The sequence below is a fragment of the Pieris napi genome, chromosome Z (genome assembly GCF_905475465.1).
Source record: "Pieris napi chromosome Z, ilPieNapi1.2, whole genome shotgun sequence".
NCBI classification, from domain to species: domain Eukaryota; kingdom Metazoa; phylum Arthropoda; class Insecta; order Lepidoptera; family Pieridae; genus Pieris; species Pieris napi.
Window position 1 is genome coordinate 6,339,194 of NC_062259.1, and position 19,009 is coordinate 6,358,202.

The 19,009-nt window shown below is 33.4% G+C and overlaps 1 protein-coding gene across 4 annotated transcripts; it reads right to left on the reverse strand.

Annotated features, from left to right (window-relative positions):
- Positions 1-4,452: 4,452 nt before the first annotated feature.
- LOC125062813 (USP6 N-terminal-like protein) lies at positions 4,453-15,618 on the reverse strand. Of its 4 annotated transcripts, XM_047668980.1 has the most exons (7): positions 15,102-15,618; positions 12,924-13,752; positions 12,519-12,754; positions 11,951-12,012; positions 8,752-8,941; positions 6,683-6,787; positions 5,132-5,243 (listed from the first exon to the last, which is right to left on the reverse strand). In XM_047668980.1, exons 1-6 carry the CDS (start codon positions 15,242-15,244, stop codon positions 6,712-6,714), a joined length of 1,536 nt encoding a protein of 511 aa, XP_047524936.1. In that variant the 5' UTR covers positions 15,245-15,618; the 3' UTR covers positions 5,132-5,243; positions 6,683-6,711. The 4 variants fall into 4 exon arrangements, with proteins under 4 accessions (XP_047524935.1, XP_047524933.1, XP_047524937.1 ...); XM_047668979.1 differs by lacking the exon at positions 6,683-6,787 and having other exon boundaries at positions 4,453-5,243; positions 8,761-8,941; XM_047668977.1 differs by lacking the exon at positions 6,683-6,787 and having other exon boundaries at positions 4,453-5,243.
- Between the last annotated feature and the right edge of the window lie 3,391 nt (positions 15,619-19,009).

Here is a 19,009-nt window from a genome sequence, read left to right on the forward strand (position 1 = left end):
TCGTATATGCACTGATTTATTGACCATTCCTACATTAATACAATATGTAAGCTTCGCCTGTTTGTAGACCTGTGAATGTATGATGAACGAAATTTGCTTCGCTGGGAATAAAACCCTTCCAATTTATACTGTGTATGTATGTAGATGGAAAATAGATAATTGGCCTTTATCCACTTAAAAGGAATTAAAAAGTATGTTCAAACAAATGTTTAATTTGTCTGACAATTGTATATGCTGAGTATTGGTGAAACCTCAGCATGAGATTCAAAATTTTCTTAAAAACTAAAAAAATAAAAATTTAGAATTACAGAGGTATATATACACTATTAAATAATTTAACTTATAAGTATACTTACCAAAACTTTGTCGAATCATCCTACAGCTAATTAGTGGCATTACGTATAACCAGATTACAAAATTAAAAAAGTATAATCTAATACCCTCAACCAAAACAACTGACAATATTTCATTGTTTTTAAGGTTTGTTAATGAAAACATAACTAAGATAATTACCTTCTCTCAAAACATATAGTTTATTATGATTTCGTAATTTTACTTTCGTTTTATAAGTTTGCAAACGTCAAATATTAAGTAAAAATAATAATATTGAGTAAAAATTAAAAAAAATACATTTACATGTAATTCACATCTCACTCGCGTAAATATTATGGCTGACGGTGCCAACAGAGAGGTCACGAGAAGAGTAACCAGCCAAATAGCGGTCCAGCTAAAACCTTAATTCATATGAACACGTAAATTTCTTTCGTTCACTATAATTGAAGGAGAAATACTTAAATCTATTTGCTATTAACAATTTCACTGAACTACGTCTAACCGCACAACATTGTTTATTCGTCCAAATTCTTACGGAATAAGCCACAAATTGGCATGTCTCTATCACTGTCAGATAAAAATGACAAACCATTAACATATTGAGGCTTATATGATATGAATACGACGGTTATCTTTGTATTAAATATTGTAGATTTGTTTAAGGCTAGCGAAGCACATCCTAGGCTATCCCTCTCATTTAAAAACTATTCATTCATACACAACTTTATCAATATAAAGCCGTGTATGAATGAATAGGTTCCCTCTTCCAATTGCATTTCTTGTCCATTTTAATGATCACTTCGATATAAAATAATAATCATGATATTTTACAATAAACACTATGTTTTTTATGACATTGAAACGGGTTTTCTCGTATAGAAATCATTACTTTGGTTTAAATAAACACGACTCTGAAAAACATTACGCCATGGCCCATAACAGACAATGCAACTTGTCGACAAAACAGCAAGCACCACCAAGCGGCCCCAGACTCTTTTACCTACGTTTGAACAGATAATCAGTGTCGGTTTTTTGTGACAGTGTGCGGGTGTCGGTTTTTTGCGACGGTAGAGCGCGCATCGTAGACATTTACTCTCATCATTTTTCCCTAAGGCGGCAAAAGAAGTATAACTTTAAAAATCGCTAGCTAGTTGAAACGTAATTTATCTTTGATTCTCGAATAGGGGCTCACGACAACGACAGTAGGCCAGCGTAGAGGGTATATTGGAGTAAAGTTAAAAGCTAAGCACTGACGAGATTCCTCACATCGTTTACTATGTTTTCAATTTTTTTAGAGCTATCTTAACTTATTTTTGCATATCGGATATGATTAACCTTTGAATAAACGATTTGTAAACGTCAAATAATTAATCTATGCATATTGCGAAATCATCAGTGCTGTAAAGTAAAAGTAAATCAAATACATATTTTAATACTTATATAAATTATAATTTTAACTGTAACTATAAAATACAATATATATATATAGAAATAATTATTAAAACTCTTCCAAAGAGAGCTCGAGAAACTTTTCTATAATATATAGTTTTTCTTAAAAATATGGGTAGTGTATAAATAACTAATCTACCAAAGTCTGGACTAAACTGTAACAATATCGCATTTATATCTGTAACTGTAATATCGAATTAATATTATCTTTGTATATAATAATCTATTTTTAGTATCTGTTCTAGCCATCTAATATGAAAGCTATTGATTTGTATTTGCGTGATAATTCGTTCTTGAAGACAAAGACACTTTGCTACAGGTATGACCTACCACGGTCTACGCGTCGAGTAATTACGAGAATTTTTCACTTCATTTTATTTGCACACACAATTCAATAGCATTTAGGACAAGCAGTATATTCGTGCTCCTTCAAACGATTAAACCAGTTAAGGGCATACAATTACTCGTTTATTTTTGACGCCTGCAAAATCTTACGAAAGTGTTGCTAGCAAGTGGTACAATACTATTCGCTTCGCTATAGCATATGGCGTTATTGGAAAAATACCCGAACCTAGCAATAGAAAATATCGATAAAGCTGTAGTAAATGTGTGCCCTTAACACATAGTTTAGTTTTCAGAGTAAGGCGTTTCTATTGCTTTTTATAACTACATATATTAAAAGAGTATTGAAGAGATTGTGATTGGGTCAATATAATTATATTATTACGAAAATCGCAAAATAAATTAAATTTTTCGGCTGACTGTTTTAACACCGCTATACGCAGTTTTCAACACCTTTTCACCGTTATAAAAACTAAGTTTTTACTGATTTGTCTTCTTTCGCCACAGCATAAGCGCAATGTGACAGAAAGAGACAAATTTAGCTTAGTTATTACGAATACTGCGGTAATTGGGATGATTTATTAAGTAAAATAAATTAATTGAGAAAGATACAAGTTAATACAGTACGAATAAAAATACAATGGACCGCAAAGAAGCTTTAGTATGCATTCAGTATTCTATACCTACAGAAAGTTGGTTATGCATACAAAATTTAAATATCTATGTGTGCAATTCGCACAAACGTTGACTATTTACAATTTCTAAAAGAGAAATTTATACGTAATATACACTTAATTTAACAGTTATACTGATATTATTGCGTTTCTCACTGAATGGTCAGATAGATTTCTAATATTGAACGATAACATTTCAACAACTATTATAAATCTACAGAATTCTCTCAGAAGGACTCTAGGCCAAGAAGGCTGAAATAGATGCATATAACAAACGTACCAAACGTAATCAAGTAAACACTTCATGGCGTAAGGCCTAACGTGTTTCGGAACTATGCTTAATAAATCACGTCCCGAGACACATTGACCTCACTGGGTTCAAATTGGATTATTAAGTTAAGTCTATAGCCCAAGTCTATAGAAGATTTATCGAAGTAACCCTCTCAGGGTTCAGAGTCGACAAGTAGCGCAAAGTCTAACTTTACGCTTTAACCCGAAATTTAGAAACGAGACAGCGCTAAGTCTGACTTCCGTACGTCAAACTGTATTGCATTTTGACATATGGGAAACATACTTCTCTGTAAGTCTCGTTTCTGAATCACACCCTACGTTCAAAACTTCGACTTTATCTTACCCATAGCGCAAATTAAACGCGCGTACGTAAATAAATTTTTGACGTTTTCTCAGTCATAAAAACTTATAGCACCGTTTTCACTAAAATGCATGTATTATATTTTAATTGTCAATGGAGACAGAAGAGCGATTTTATTTCAAATTGACAAACTAAAGTAGTGGTTTAAAGCGAACCAAAACCGATGCTTTACACAAACTTTCGCTGCTACTGCGCTTCTTTTAAACATACACAATTAGTAAAAACAGTGCGGACTTTAGTTTTTATGACAATGGGATTTAAGGAGCGACCGATTACCACTGATCCTGTTTGAGAAATCGCTTTGCAATAATTTTGGCATGAAACCTTTAGTTATGCAGAGATCAATCACAAAAGTTGAAGTTAGTACTACGAGTTAAATGTGATACTTGTCCACATGCTTATATTTCATGTATATAAGATTTATGAAATCTTATATACATGAAAATGAATACACATAACATAATCATGGTTAGTCTGTACGGAAAGACAACCGTCGTGGCATTTAAGTTTTAGTTCTTTACCATTGTTATATTGACAACAATTTCTGGTCTTTATTTATATGCTTAATTTGAAAACACTAAAGTATATAATTTGAAAATAAATGACGGGTAGCAAGTAAAAATAATATTAGTTCGCATGCCCTATTACATATTACAATAGATTGTAATAATTATTCGATTTTATGTATATGTTGCGACTTTCCACTTGTGTAAAGCACCTAATCCCCTTATTTCTAAACATCTTTCCGCGCGGATTAAACTAACATTGTGTTGGAAAGAGACGAAAACTATTGGTAAAATGTTTTTGGACAGGTTGTTTATGAACATAGGGTTAAGTGTAGCTAAGAGAGATCAGGCTTTTTAAAGTTACGGTACAATTTTGTTGCGTAATTTTTAATATCCTTGAGCGGCGATGAGAATCGAGTCTAACGGAAAGCTAGTGGCTCGCGTATACTACAGCATTCAGCATTTTGTGAACGTTAAGTGACCGTAAGGCGGCTTTTAATTTAATATGTATTAGTATGAAAAGGGTACCTAATGCTCATGTATATTCGGTATGATGTATCTTATTCGATGCAACCGTATGCAACAAATTCGTTAAATATTCCTTTCAACGTTTTGATTTACGTTAAATTATTCCTAACCTAAATCCGCTTGTTACACTGTAATGAAACACAGATAATTACTTCATTTAAAACGTAGCTTAAACTGATTAATTTTTTATAGGGATATAGATTTCCAATATAGTAATACACTATTTTAAAGAACTTGGACGTAATACTTATTTAAAACAATACTGGCATTACCGCGTCACAGTATATGGAATGAACGAAATTTGCATTCTTAAATAATATTGATCCTTTTATATTATTTTTATGCCACTAAATAAACGCAATATGTATATAATAAAAGCCTTATTTAATATCATAGATTCCCGAATGAGATTCAATATATCTTTGCGTGATGATACGCCCGGAATCGACTATTGGAGTTAATAATTCTTCGGATGGCACTTGAATTCTTATAGTATTTTCAGTATTAGTTGACCCGTTCGTAGCATAAAAACCTAGAGAGGTGGGCTTCTGTACATCATATGACTTGTATTTCGAAGGACTTACGGGCCGTAAGTGCGATGGGCTGGCGGCTAGTGGGCTATAAGTGACGTGAATACGAACAACGTCCTCCGAAGTTGGTGAAACTGAAGATGGATGTGGGCTTCCACGCGGGGTTGAATGGACGGTCTGCCTTGGCGTTGACATAGCTCTTTGAATGCTTAAGCCGCATATACCGGACCTGTGGAGAAGCATGGTAATCAGGCGACAGTCGGATCTAGGGTTTAGCTAAGCTTGAAGTTCCCAATGACAATAAACCCCAGCAAAAGCTTATGGTTAATGGTATAAGCTCAGTATAGCAAGCTTTAGCCGATGGAAACAAATCCGATGTAGTTGCGTGACATAAAACCATAAGTCTCAGTTAAATTGCATAAGGATGTTATTATATATCTGGTAAACAGCCCAGTGACCAGCACCGGCAATGTAACTTCCTATAGCGATAACGATCCCGACGTTTTTGTTTGTAAACCTCACAACGTCCATAGCGCTGATTTCGCAGCCTAGGGATCCCGTAATACAAATACTCAACAATGAAATCGAAAACAATATTGCAATTCTCATTTTAAAAATCACATAAATTTGTACAAAGGTCCTGTTCGATACAATAGACGGACCAGTAGGAGAACAAATAGTGAGATGTTTGCAGTCTAAGTCATTGGTTGTATAGTTGTATTCTAAAATGAGTGAAGGCACGATAAATAAGCAGTATCTCTATAACAAACGCCCAATTTCATGTTTTAAAGCATATTATTGTTACGTTATATGTTATCGAAATAAGACACTAATCGCTTTCAATAAGGCACCGTAATTTCTCGTAACGCGTTAATATCATTCGGTAGTTGAAATATTGCGAGCTTAAGCTATGTATGAGCTGTTAAAATCCCCCACCACTATAAAATATCCCAAAATTAGTTTAATAATACGTAGTATTCAATGATATAATGAATCAAACGCTAAAGTTTCGATTAAATAATTGGGATATAAATAATTTACTTTAAAAATATGTTTTTCTCATAGTAGATTGATCGGTATTGCTCAGTATTTAAATCAGTTATTGTTAATTCCTTGATAGCATTATATGTTAGCGTCTGGACAAACCACGTACCCGCATTCACCCAAACAAACTTTAGTATTTGTGCAATATGAGGGTAAAAATTGCAATTACACTTGTTCCTAAATAAAAACCAGTCGTAGTTTCTACTAAACGTAGATTATTTTATAGAAACTTATCTTCATCCGCTATTCAACCTTTGACAGTCGTTCTTTTCTATAAATCCATTTGGGTTGATAAAATTTATTTAGCCTATAAATTCTAGGAGGTATCTTTTAATTTTGCTATAAAATTCAGGGTCATATAAAAACACGGAATAAATAAAGATATCTGTATTGAGGCAGTGGCATGTGTCTAAAGCATGTGACTAAACAATCATACATGAAATGAAATGTAAGCGGCTCTAGGGCGTCTATGGTTCTAGAACTATAGGCTTATCTTAGATTTATTCCGTGTATGTCCATACGAATCAATTTCCTAGTGACCCAGTTCACTAGTAAATTGATTTATTGGTCATTGAATCAGGCGTTTGAGAGAACTGTTTCAGTGGGCAGGGTGACGTGACCAACCTCCCCTGTACGTGGGCATTTCCACTTCGTTAAGACACGGTCTTCTTTGAGTTCGACCTCCAACTCTGCCATCGTGCCGCTTTGTAACGTTCCTTCTGACCCCACCTTAAGCGTATTCATACGATATAGGCTTACGGATATACGTGCTACAGGCCTCAAAGACTATGAATGTTTGTTTGCAACTAGATGACAAATAAATAAAACTGATCCAAGCATATATTGAATTAGAGTCGAGTGAATTGAATGAAAACAAATGTGTAGTAAACCAATTCCTTGCGTAACCGTTTTACTATTTTACACTTAAAATACGGTATTGAATGAGGGAGTTAGGCGTGTATAAATAAATACATTCAATAAATATACAATCGTATCGACGACTGTGTATACGGCTGATAAGATAGAAAAAGTTTTAACAGCTAGAACAAGATTTTGCTATCTATACGTGCAACACAATATTAAAGTGCAAAACAGATCAATCACAGAACTTTTTATAACTATTACTTTAAGTTTAGCCAAACGTCTAAAAACTATTTATATTTTGTCATTAGATGAAATATTTACTCCGACACTTTATGTTATACGTTACGATAACGATTGATAATTCAAATTAATTAGATACAAAAAATTGTTATCATGTGTTTTCGTTTTACAACATACAGTATAAACTCTATGTAACATCAGTCGATATAATGACAAATTCTTTTAAACCGTCGAAATTACTCGATATCTTTTGCCTTGTTACCAACACTGTGCAGTGTGCAGGCCCTTACTAAATAGCCACCACAATCTCATTACTCGAGTTATTTCGATAACTTCTAGTTCTACGATACTATTTAGCCTGTAGGTACTTTCTAAATTGCATTGAACATTATTCATAAAGTGTCGTAGTTTGTGCAAAGTACTGTACACCAAAGCGAATAAAATTAAAAAAATATTAGAACAATAGGCTTGAAACATCTAAAGCTCTTAAAAGTTACATAACGGTCAAAAAGAACTCGGATATTAATAAATAATTTTGAAGCGTAAAGCAAGTAATAGTACTTTCGCAAAATAAACACATTTATTGCATATAAATAATAAAGCCCGCAAGATATATACAATTTACAAACACAATAGTCTTAGGTGACTTCTGTGAAGCACGTTCAACGAATTGAAAGCGGATCCCCTAATTGAAGAATAACTATATTACATTTATAAGGAACTAAATTAGTTTCAATGTAAATAATTTGCCTAATAGTAAGGGCATAGTTGGAGAAGGGCATGGAGGAGGCCTTTGCCAAAAAAGAACACATCACCCAATAGAAGATTGAAATAGAAACGTGCTTAAATGTAAATTAATCTAAATTAAAATTATTATTATAAAGGGCATATCTCTCAAACTAATAAGTTATCAATTTTTTCATTTATACTAATAATATAAAGAGGTAGTTTGTGGGGTTGGGAGTAATCTCTGGATCTACAATACTGATTTTGAAAATTATTCTACCAATAGAAAGTCACGTTATTGAAAGAGTTGTTTGTTTGATATATTAACCCGTAAAATGAAATTTCATAGTACTCGAGTTGGCATAGTCAGAGAAAAACGGTCGAACGAGAACGTTTTATAGAATGGCTGCCCCAACGATGAGACATATGATTGAGTTCTAGAATGTAAAGATGATATTGACAGTCTGTAGAGATTGATAGTGCCTATAAAAGTCAGCGACAGCATGTCTATTATATTATACAAAAAGAAGTCCTCCGCCCAAGTATATGTGTCTGTCGATAAACAGAAACACTACAGCACGAAATTTAACAATTTCTATTAATATCTATAATGATTCATGAGGCCTTCCTCATAAAATCTTAAAGGTTTACGGGTCACGGTTGCCGAGCCCGGACGTGTCGCTAGTAGTATAATACCTACTACTTCAAGGACCGTTATTCCGGATCCCTGTCTAGCTAAGAACTTATTTCCTAGCAAGAGTTTTCGTTTTTAATGTATAAGTTACTCATTGATAGACAAGATTAGCGTGAAAAGGTCCGCTTTGGCGTACAGCTCTCTAATCTAGCTCTACATAAAATCTCACCCATCTGACCCGGTAGCGTCATCGCTAATGTTGCTATGTGTATCTAATGAATTCTCTGGCGCGTGGGACCGTCCACTTGAGAAAACACTCAAATCCGCGGTGCTGGTCACACTTGTGTCCGCTAGAGAGCGTCTTGATCCAAGCACAGATAATGAGTCCTCGCAACGGACGCCGGCTACTGTGCTGTGCTCTGAAATTACCATTTACCTTCCTATAAACTATGATATAAACCAAGTGTGAAGATAGAGAGATAGTATATACACAAACCGATTATAAACCATGAAATAACACTAACCATTATTCGTGCTATAAGCCTCAAACAGTATTTTTATGTTTCATTTATCTCGAGTTCTGTTAAAAGAATAAATGGTGGCATTTTATGTAGTTGAAGCGTATAGTACGTAATGTAAAGTCGTTACAATATTAAATATAAATATATAAAATTATATTGAATCTTTATATAGCTTTCTCATGTAATTAATAATAAATAAATAAATTGTTTCAGAAATTCAATGGACAAAACAGTTATTTCTGTTAACATGGCGCAAGACTGTTCACCTACACAAAACCCGGCCTTATTAAGGCGGTAATTGTTAACCACGATTATTATGATGTAAAATTATGAAGTATTTGCTTTAAAAATTTAATTTTCTTATTAACAAACAATATTTGGTTAATTCATGTTTAGTTATAACTTAGGCATGTTCAATCGTAGCTTTCCTATAGAAATTAAATTAGGAAAATCTAGGCATAAATCTTTGCTTATACAGACCATTTTGCTCGTCTATTTTATCAACTAAATAACTTACTGTTACTGGACTACTGACTAATACATGGAATTCATTATGTTCTCCAATACTTGGAGTTTTCAATTCAGATACAAAACGACAATTACTTTATGAAAATTCAGGTCTATCTACCAAGCAACGACACTATTATCATTATTAAACTACGAAAAGTTTTAATATTTTACATTTTAATTAAATAAATAAATCCTAAGTTTCCACAACCTTACATCGCAATTAACGTTTATATCTTAAAACCCAGTCAACTCTACTACGAATGGTTGATATTTCTAAACACGGCCACAGAAAAATCTACGACTCGTATATGCAACTGTTTTTTTGGAAACCCAAAAGATTTTTCAACGTATCTAAAACATAATCAGCATGCAGGCAAAAAAATAAAAACTTACCAAAGCTTAAACACGTACAATTTTAAGCAACAAACTGTGCATCATGCTCATCAAAAAGAAAATCTCTGCTCTATACCATTATTTTTATTTATAACAAACTCATTTTTATTTTGTCTTTTTTTATTAAATAACTCGGAGGTTCGAAAAGCGGACTAGGGGCGAGAATATTCATTGACGCTTGAGAAGTATGGAGAGGGAGCTCACATCTCTCATCTGTAAATAAACATCTTTAGCGAGCACTCGTTACGCCTAACTTCTAATTAACATTATTTCCAAACAGGATTTGTCATTAATTTGTGTGAAAAATGAAATCTCATGCGTTAAGTAAAAAATTTATTATAAGAACTTCAACACTGTACCTATAGGTACATTAAATATTATATAAGTTCTTAAAAACTAATTGTGAGTCTTGGGGGTGGGTTTATTCGTATATTGAGCAGAGATTTCCAAAAAGCGCGAATGAATAACATGAAGTCTTAGTTTATTTGTTAGTATGCGGTCCGCATATTCTAGACGTTAGTAAACAATTAATGACATAAACCCACCTCCATATAACCCACACCGTGCCAGTGCATATCATGTATCACCCCCGCATTTAGAACTAGGGATTTATTATCGGCGTCGTTTATACACTATTTAAATTTTTATGTTCGGCTCGTCTACTTCAAGCAAAGGTTATAGGAGAAAATCCTTTTAATTAATACTTTTAAATTAGAAATATATCTTTTTGTATCAAACCCAAACTTTTGTATAGTTTTATTATTAAAAATGAAGAGAATTATTAAATATCCATATTTAAATTGTGATAACAGTATTTCCAGTGTCTTTTGCGCCGTATCATGACATGCCTGACGTTCCCGTTATTTAATTGCGGAGGTAACATGTTTAACCCACAGTGATAAATGGAATGAAACAAGACTTGGCAAGCGAACAATAGACATTTTTATGTGAAACTTAATTCGATACTATACAATAATTAACATGAACAGGTATTGCTAATTAAGTTTTAAGATGGCATAAATAAAAACATATTTACATGCATTTGAGTACTTAAACAATACAAAAAAAATATCGTGTAATGGCTTCGATTCGTACTTATAATCTAGATGGTTAAGGAGACCCTGATTTTTCTTATTAGTAACAAAGCATAATACTATCGATTTTATAGAGTTTAACCGTGTATATTCGAAAATTAAATAATCAATTGGCACCAAACACTGCAGCATGTTCATACATTCTGGTTGAGCCTCATATTATTACATTTTTTAATATTCTGCTACATAACGTTGAAAACTTTTAAGAGCCTACTTCACCCCTTGGCGTGTCATTTTCTCTTACTTTATAGATTACTTTAAGTGACTCTCGACCTAGATAGTGAAATGTTAAATCATGTCAAGGGCCCTTTATTTTGACATAGAATATAAGACAAGATAAGCTTAAAATGAGAACTAGGCAAGTGTATTAATTGTCTTTCTATCCAAAATTTGCAATGTGATTTTCATTTGTACTCTAAGAATGATCACAATAAGTTGACACATTAAATTATGAATTTAATAAGTACAAACATTATTTATTTGCAACCATGTAACTAAATACTAATAAACTGCCATTCATGATCACTTAACAATAATATCAACTAATTTATATCATGCAACTGAGTATCTCGTACTGTCTATATTCCTATCTACAAAAGTAATATAAAAAGCAAAATTAACTATGATGACACACTATTAACAAATTAGTGAGATTCCGATAAGAATATACACTTAAAAAAATTAATGAAATACAGAACTAATTAAAGTTTTCGATTTTCACGTACGCTATTCATAGTTAGTAAGTCTCGAATCTTACCCTAGATAACGGACATATATTGCTTTTCATTCAAAAGCCAAAGTTTCTGTTTTCGTGTGTCACCAAAATTAAATTAAAGATGTGTGAATTTATCTGAGTTTAATGATACTATTGAAGATGCTTTCGATGAAGGTATAGACGCGTCTAAATTACCTGAGACCGTGTCGCTTTGAGACACCCTGAGCTCCTGCAGCTCTACAGCTGCTTTTTCACGTCTGTAAAAAATCATAGTATAAAGGTGTTGAAAATCTTTCTTTTAACTTCCATGCTCGTTTTTATATTTTTCAACATGTATTGATTAAAACAAGCACATGGAAATAGGAACAGAAGTGGAGCAAGACAGTACTATACTGGTGGCCAAGGTATAATAAACGCAAAAGAGGAAGACAATTTAGAAGGAGGTACATGGCGGAGAGTGGTACAGTGCAGACAGAAAGGGCACACAGAGATAATAAATATAAATGTGTTTAAGTGTAAAAGGATCTGAATATAACGCAATTTTTTTATGTGTACCTTAATCCATTAGGAAATGTAATGCTAATAAGAACTAAAAAATAGACTGGCAACGAATAGTATATTCGACATTATATCGAATACCAAATATTCGGCGAGGCCCCTGACCGAATAGCCGAATATATGACTTATACCGAAACAATTATTCCTATCTAACCTTGAAATATGTTGAAGCGTTAACAAGTAACCTACAGAATCTGTTTATTACCTTAAAATCACAGTAGCCCTAGCGTGTTTCTCCGTATCAGAGAAATTTTCGGCTCGCTGACCAATTTTGGATTTTTTATCCGGCTCAATGAAAACTCCAAGTTGCCTTTTAGGTAACTCATTCGGTGGTGGTAGACCAGGGTAGTCCAATTTCGCCCGCTTCAATTCTTCCATGGATCGCTCTAAATTGTAGATAACTATGTCATCTTCATAACCAAAGTCTTTATGCAGTTTCACCTAAAAACACATGAGAATCAGATTATGCTTTTCATTGTTTCTATGTTGACCATAAAAAATAATGAAATTATTTTTCTCACAACTTTTGTGTGAGACAATAGTTATCTTAATGATTTTTAATAACCATTTCCTACATTTTTAAGTTGTTGAAATGATTCAAAAAACTTACTTGAATGTAATTCACAATAAGATCCATATCATTTAACTTCATAATAGCCTTTTTGTGAAGCTTAAGAATTGTATACGCCATCGCAGTTATAACACGTTCGCCATCATGTAAAAATATATCCCAAACTCTCAAACATAAACTGAACGGTACACGTTCAACAAAACAAACAAAATACCACTTTAAAGAGTATAAAATGGCATCCAATCCATACTTATCAAAATGGAATTTTAACTTAGGCATAAACTTTGTGAGTATCTTATCATGGTGCTCTAAGAACCTAGTTAATTTAGGGAAACCTTCAATATACAGCCCATGCATGTTATATTTTTTTTCTGACAGTAAAATGGCTAATGCCCAGAATGCATCCTCTTCATCCATATACATAAGTAATACACCAGCCAATCCAGACATGCCTTGACAGTAACCAACTTCAGTATTGTACATGCTATAAGCACATAGAACATTAAAAAGAGAACATTGTTTTTCAGAGTATCGTTCTCGATAGAATTGATGCTCACGAAACTGCCTGTTTACATCTGAATCTATTTGTCTGACATCAGTTGACCAAATTTTAGCTAATTTCAACATTTCTTGATATTTTCCTGGGTTATCTGATTTTATTCGATTAACATCTAAAAGTTTACACCATATTTTAATTCTTAGAGAATTTGGAATGCCTTTATATATTCTTCTATGTAATTTTTCCTTTGTAGCAGGAGAATCCCAGGATGCCAGCATCTTAACCCATTTCTTCTCCCTTTCGACTTCAACATTAATCTTTTGAGGCGCCGTTTTTCGAGGTAAACGCTCATCGTGGATGAAACCATATCTGAAAGGAAAACATAACTATTTTATGGGGAATGAATCACAAATTCCTTGATTTATTAATATTTGTTTTGGTAGTAATATCCATCATTACCATATTCCTTCTTATACCTTTGTCTTAAAATAGTGTTGGAAGTCTGGCATCACTTACTTAGATAACTCAGAAATAACACTTCGGGTCTATCTTATTTTACTTAAAAAGTTACCTTATGTTCTTTGGTACAATTATAAAAATCTACAGTTGTGAGTCCAAATTATTATAAAATTCGCTATAAGTAATAATATTTTAAGCAAAATCGCAAAAGCTTATACTGTTTGTAATTCAAGGATGCACATTATAGTAAATATTGTTTTTTGCCTTTACTTATTTCAAGATAAATTAAAATAATATGTTCATTCTAACAAATTGCAAGTAAACATAAAAAAAAATTTTGTTTTCACTGTTTTATCTAATGAATACAAGAGAGAAACCTGAGACTTTCAAGCCAAAACAATTAGGTTCACATTCCAGGAAATAATGTACACTGTATATGCACTATAAATTTTTGTGAAACAAAATAAAGAATTTATGAAATTGAAATTTAGTTCCCCAGTGGGAATTGAATATAGCACCTGAAACATATTAGTCAAATATAAATAAAGCAAATGTAGAATTAAAAAATATAGAATGTCAAATTGTGAGACATATGGTTAAAGAAAGTATGACACTTTCTCTTTGCATACCTCAAAACAAGTTTTTCTGCTTCGCATGGAACATATTATGTACATGTTATATAAGACAAAAGGGTGATAACTTATGTTAATAGTTTACTGATCATATCAAAAATATTTAATTTTCCAATTTGTACACTAAAGTATAATCATAATAATGTTACAATTGTAATACTGAAAAGTAACTACAATAATCAATTTCAATTAAGTTCACTTAAGGAATTTAATTCTACAGTAACAGAAATTTAAAGGAAAATACTTAAGAAATTTTTCCTCATTGTTGTTTTACTATAAAGCACAAAAATAAACTTCGCTGAGCTCGTAAAATATGCAATCTATTTGAATCCCACTAAGTTTCCAAATTTTGGAAAGTTAGTGGGACAAATATCAAATACAATATTGTATGAATGCATACTTTACCTGGATGTTATTGAAAAAGGTTAACAATGAATACATGAATACATTTGAAAATTTTCCAGGTTTTGATGAGATTTGACAGTAGAAGTACTTTAATATTTCCAGTCTTATATGGATTCTTAATATGGGTTCAGTCTTCACAAATTACATTAACTATTTATATACTTAACAAATATGAATATAATTAATAATGAAAAAGGTCAGTCACAAGAAGTAATCACTTACCTATCAGTTTTGTGATAGTCCTCGAACTCTGGATCTTCCCACGGGTCGATTTGACCGACGAGATTCTCTCTGCCGCGTTCGTATCTCTGAAAGATACGCTCCCGCTCCTCGGAAGCCCGTGCCAACAGAGCCTCCTCATTCATAACACAGGCTGACTTTGCAGTCGTGCCGCATACCGACTAAACCTAATACACTATCACTTAGTTCTTCTTAGAAATTCGCAATTAACATACATCACTACATGGCATATTCGATTATAAAATAATGTTATTTAAGGTGTTTTCACGCCCTTCATCTAATCATGTTGGTCAACAGGATACGAGATAAAGGATCAGAAATACGCAACTAAAATTGGTTTTACAGTTATTAACAATTTAAAAAATTCATAATACTTTAATACTCCCACTAGGTAGTTGAAACCAAATCAAAATGTAAAACTTATTTTTCAAGTTTCCGATGTATCCGGATGTATAGCAGCGGCCATCACGGATAACCAAAGAGTATAGCAATAGCTACTAATGGCCGAGACTGGTACTTGGAGTTATTTCAGCCATTAATTCTGAAATGTGTTTATCTCTATCGTCGAATACAACAGTACTATATTCAGAAAGAGACAAAGTTATATTGCACACTTCGTACCATAAATGATCAATATAAAATTTGTATATGTTGACAAGGGCTCCATAGCTATTTCTCACAGAATTAGAAAAGGGAAACAGATGACAAATGTTTGTTTGCAAGAATAGATTTTGACATATCACAGACTCAAAAAATGGGCACGGTAGTGACTACTTTTTACACACGAAACATTGGTTAATATAACTATATATTTTGTATATTTTTCCACTTCAATAATTTAATATTATTATTTAGTGATTTTAATTACATAATTTAATAAAGCTTTTTCGTGCAAGCCTTATAAAACTTAATGGAATAACTGCAATAAAATATTGCTGATCTCAATCTCATCCACGGCTTATAATATATTGAAAATTAAAATGTACTAATGTGTGTGTCATCATGATTGCTGCAAAAAATCAATTATTTCTAGTTTGTTCTTCTTACAGAATAATTTTTTTATTTTTATTTTATTGGCTTGGTAATAATTTTTTTCCATAGACATTTTTTTAAATTTTAAATAAGTTATCAATTTGCTAAATCTACTCTCTAGCCTATTTCAATGAAAATTAGAACCCTGAACCACTCAGAGACTACACTGTACAGAGACAAAGCATTGAACCAGGGTAGGTAAATCAATAATGTTTTATTGCTCATATATATTACCTTAGATGTATTATGACAAAGTTAGAAATTGTTACGTTAAAGTAGTATATAATTAAAAGCTTCAATAAATTCTTTTTCAATTAAATTAACTGCTACTAAATAAAAATAAATATTTAGATGATATAAGGAAAAAAGGCATAAAAATCCGGAAGTAAATTTTACTGCTGCTCAGAATCGGGCAAAAGCATTTGCCCATCATATGGTACATAAAGTAAAATGGGCAGCACTACCTTCTATTCCTGAAAACTTTTATAAAGAGGATCCTGCCACCAGATGAGGTCGCCTATTGACGCAAGTGTAATTATGTCATTAAAATAAAGAGAATCTTGGAAACCAAAGCCAAAAGGAAACCAAATTCAGTGTCGACATTTGGGCAGGCATTTATAGATTATCTTGAAATACTTTAGATGTAATCCTTCTCCAAAAAAGAGCCAAGTTTGGTCTGTTTTCCTAAAAGGAGAAGATACGATTCGTAATGCTCAACACACAAACTGGAATAACTTCAACCTAACCAGACCAGATACTAGAGCCAGTTGTACTTATAGTGGCTCCTACAAAGAAATTACCTACATTAACTTATATATATTAAATTACATTAACTTATATTACATATTTACTACTATGTAGGTTAAGAATAATGTAAACAGTGTATATTTGTGTGTTGGAATTAAAGATTTTCAGTATATAATAGATATACTCGTTTATAAATCAATCAAGTAATTATTAACTTATTATTAGGTGATTTAATTCGTTTTACAAAGTTGCGGATCAGGCACAGTAAACTACATCTTTGCTTGCTTTTAGCACTGGCCTAGTGGCTATAGTGTGGGACTATCTCTGAGGTCATAGGTTCGAACTTCGCCTGTGCACCAATCGACGTTTTGTGCATTTAACACTCGCTCGTACGGTGAAGGAGAACATTGTTAGGAAACCTTAAGGGTATATTAGGTACACTGGGGCAACACTGTGTATTTAGTGGCAAGAACAGTGCGGCATGGCAAACCTTGCGTCATGTGGCAGACTGTCACAGCATGTATCTGGGCACAATGGATTCCATGCGTCAAATCAGTTCTTGCCAAAATGTGCGACATTTTTAACTTTGTAGCATGCGGCCTTGTGGTATGCCGCACAGTGTTGCCCCGGTGTTAAATCCTATATTACTAGGCTTAAGGCTGGATTACGAGGCAACAACGTGCGACAGTGCCGCATGCTACACATTGTGGCATGTGGCACCTTGTGGCTTGCTACAAATAGAAATCATTTGTGGCATATGTGGCATACGGCAGCCTATTTTACGCCGAGGCAACATCGTGCCTGGATTATTTCCAAAGCATTGTGCTGTTTATGGAATGTTACTGGTCTACCTATTAACTTTAGTAGCATCTTATTTGGTACTACTAAGCCAATGCAGCTAAACAACGGAAAAAGAAACGTTGGTGGAAAAGAAGATTACTTCAGAATGGCCCACGGACTAGTTTACTCACAAAAATTATGGCCTTATTTAAAAATTTGACAGACCAGTGTGTGTGTGTTATTTAAAAACTTTACCAGAATGTCAACTGAGGACTTTGAGGATTTTTTAATATATTTAATTCTTTTTTTTAATTTTTTTAAGTCTAAATATTTTTCACCACTTCATGACCGATTATTCTCAGTTTCCAAAACAACCTACATTCTGTTGCGACGCACGAAAAATGTCGCATGGAATCCATTGTGCCTGGATACAAGCTGCGACAGTCTGCCACATGACGCAAGGTGTTGCCATGCCGCACGGTTTTGCCACAATGTGCGACATTTTTTTTTTTGTAGCATGCGGCATGCCGCTATTTCGCACAGTGTTGCCCCGGTGTAATATAGCCTTAAACGAACCATTAGACCCAACAGTCGACGTTGTGTGCAGTGGCGTAACAATAGGGTGGCAGGGCTGACAAAATGCCACGAGCCCCCGGCCCAAGAGGGCCCTTGCCCAAGAGATATTAAGTTCTATGCATGAATGTGAAGTCTCCAATACGCATTGGGCTAGCGTGGGGACTACAGAACATTCCCTCTCGCCTAAGAGAGGAGGCATATGGCCATTAGTGGGACATATACAACGTACCTATAATTGAGTAGGTACGCTGAAAATCTCGAAGTTTATTAAAATTAAACTGAGTGGAGTCGATTTTTACTGATAGGGCCCCATCAAAAGAATTGCCAGGGGCCCCAGATGGTATAGCTACGCCACTGGGTGTGTGTCAGGCACTTAAGGCTGTTGCTACTTGCCTATTAGAAAATACAAATGATCACGAAACAATACACAAATCTGAGGCCCAGACCTTAAAGGTTCGGCGTCACTGAAATAAATGTGCGAAATTTTATCATTATCTTATTCTGAATCAATTTTCGTTTCATTGGGAATCGTAGTATTGTAAATATATTTGCGAATTGTATTTATCGCAAACCATAAAAATCACATGTAGCCTTATACAATCTACGCATATGTTTAAGTTAGTTACTTAAACATTCAGTGTTTACATATACCCAACAATGAGGGCTGTAAGAGGATTTGTTTTAAAATAAGTTTCATATCAATTAACTGTCACATTGCACGTTCATTAAACACCAGTAAGCGGCGACAGGTCACA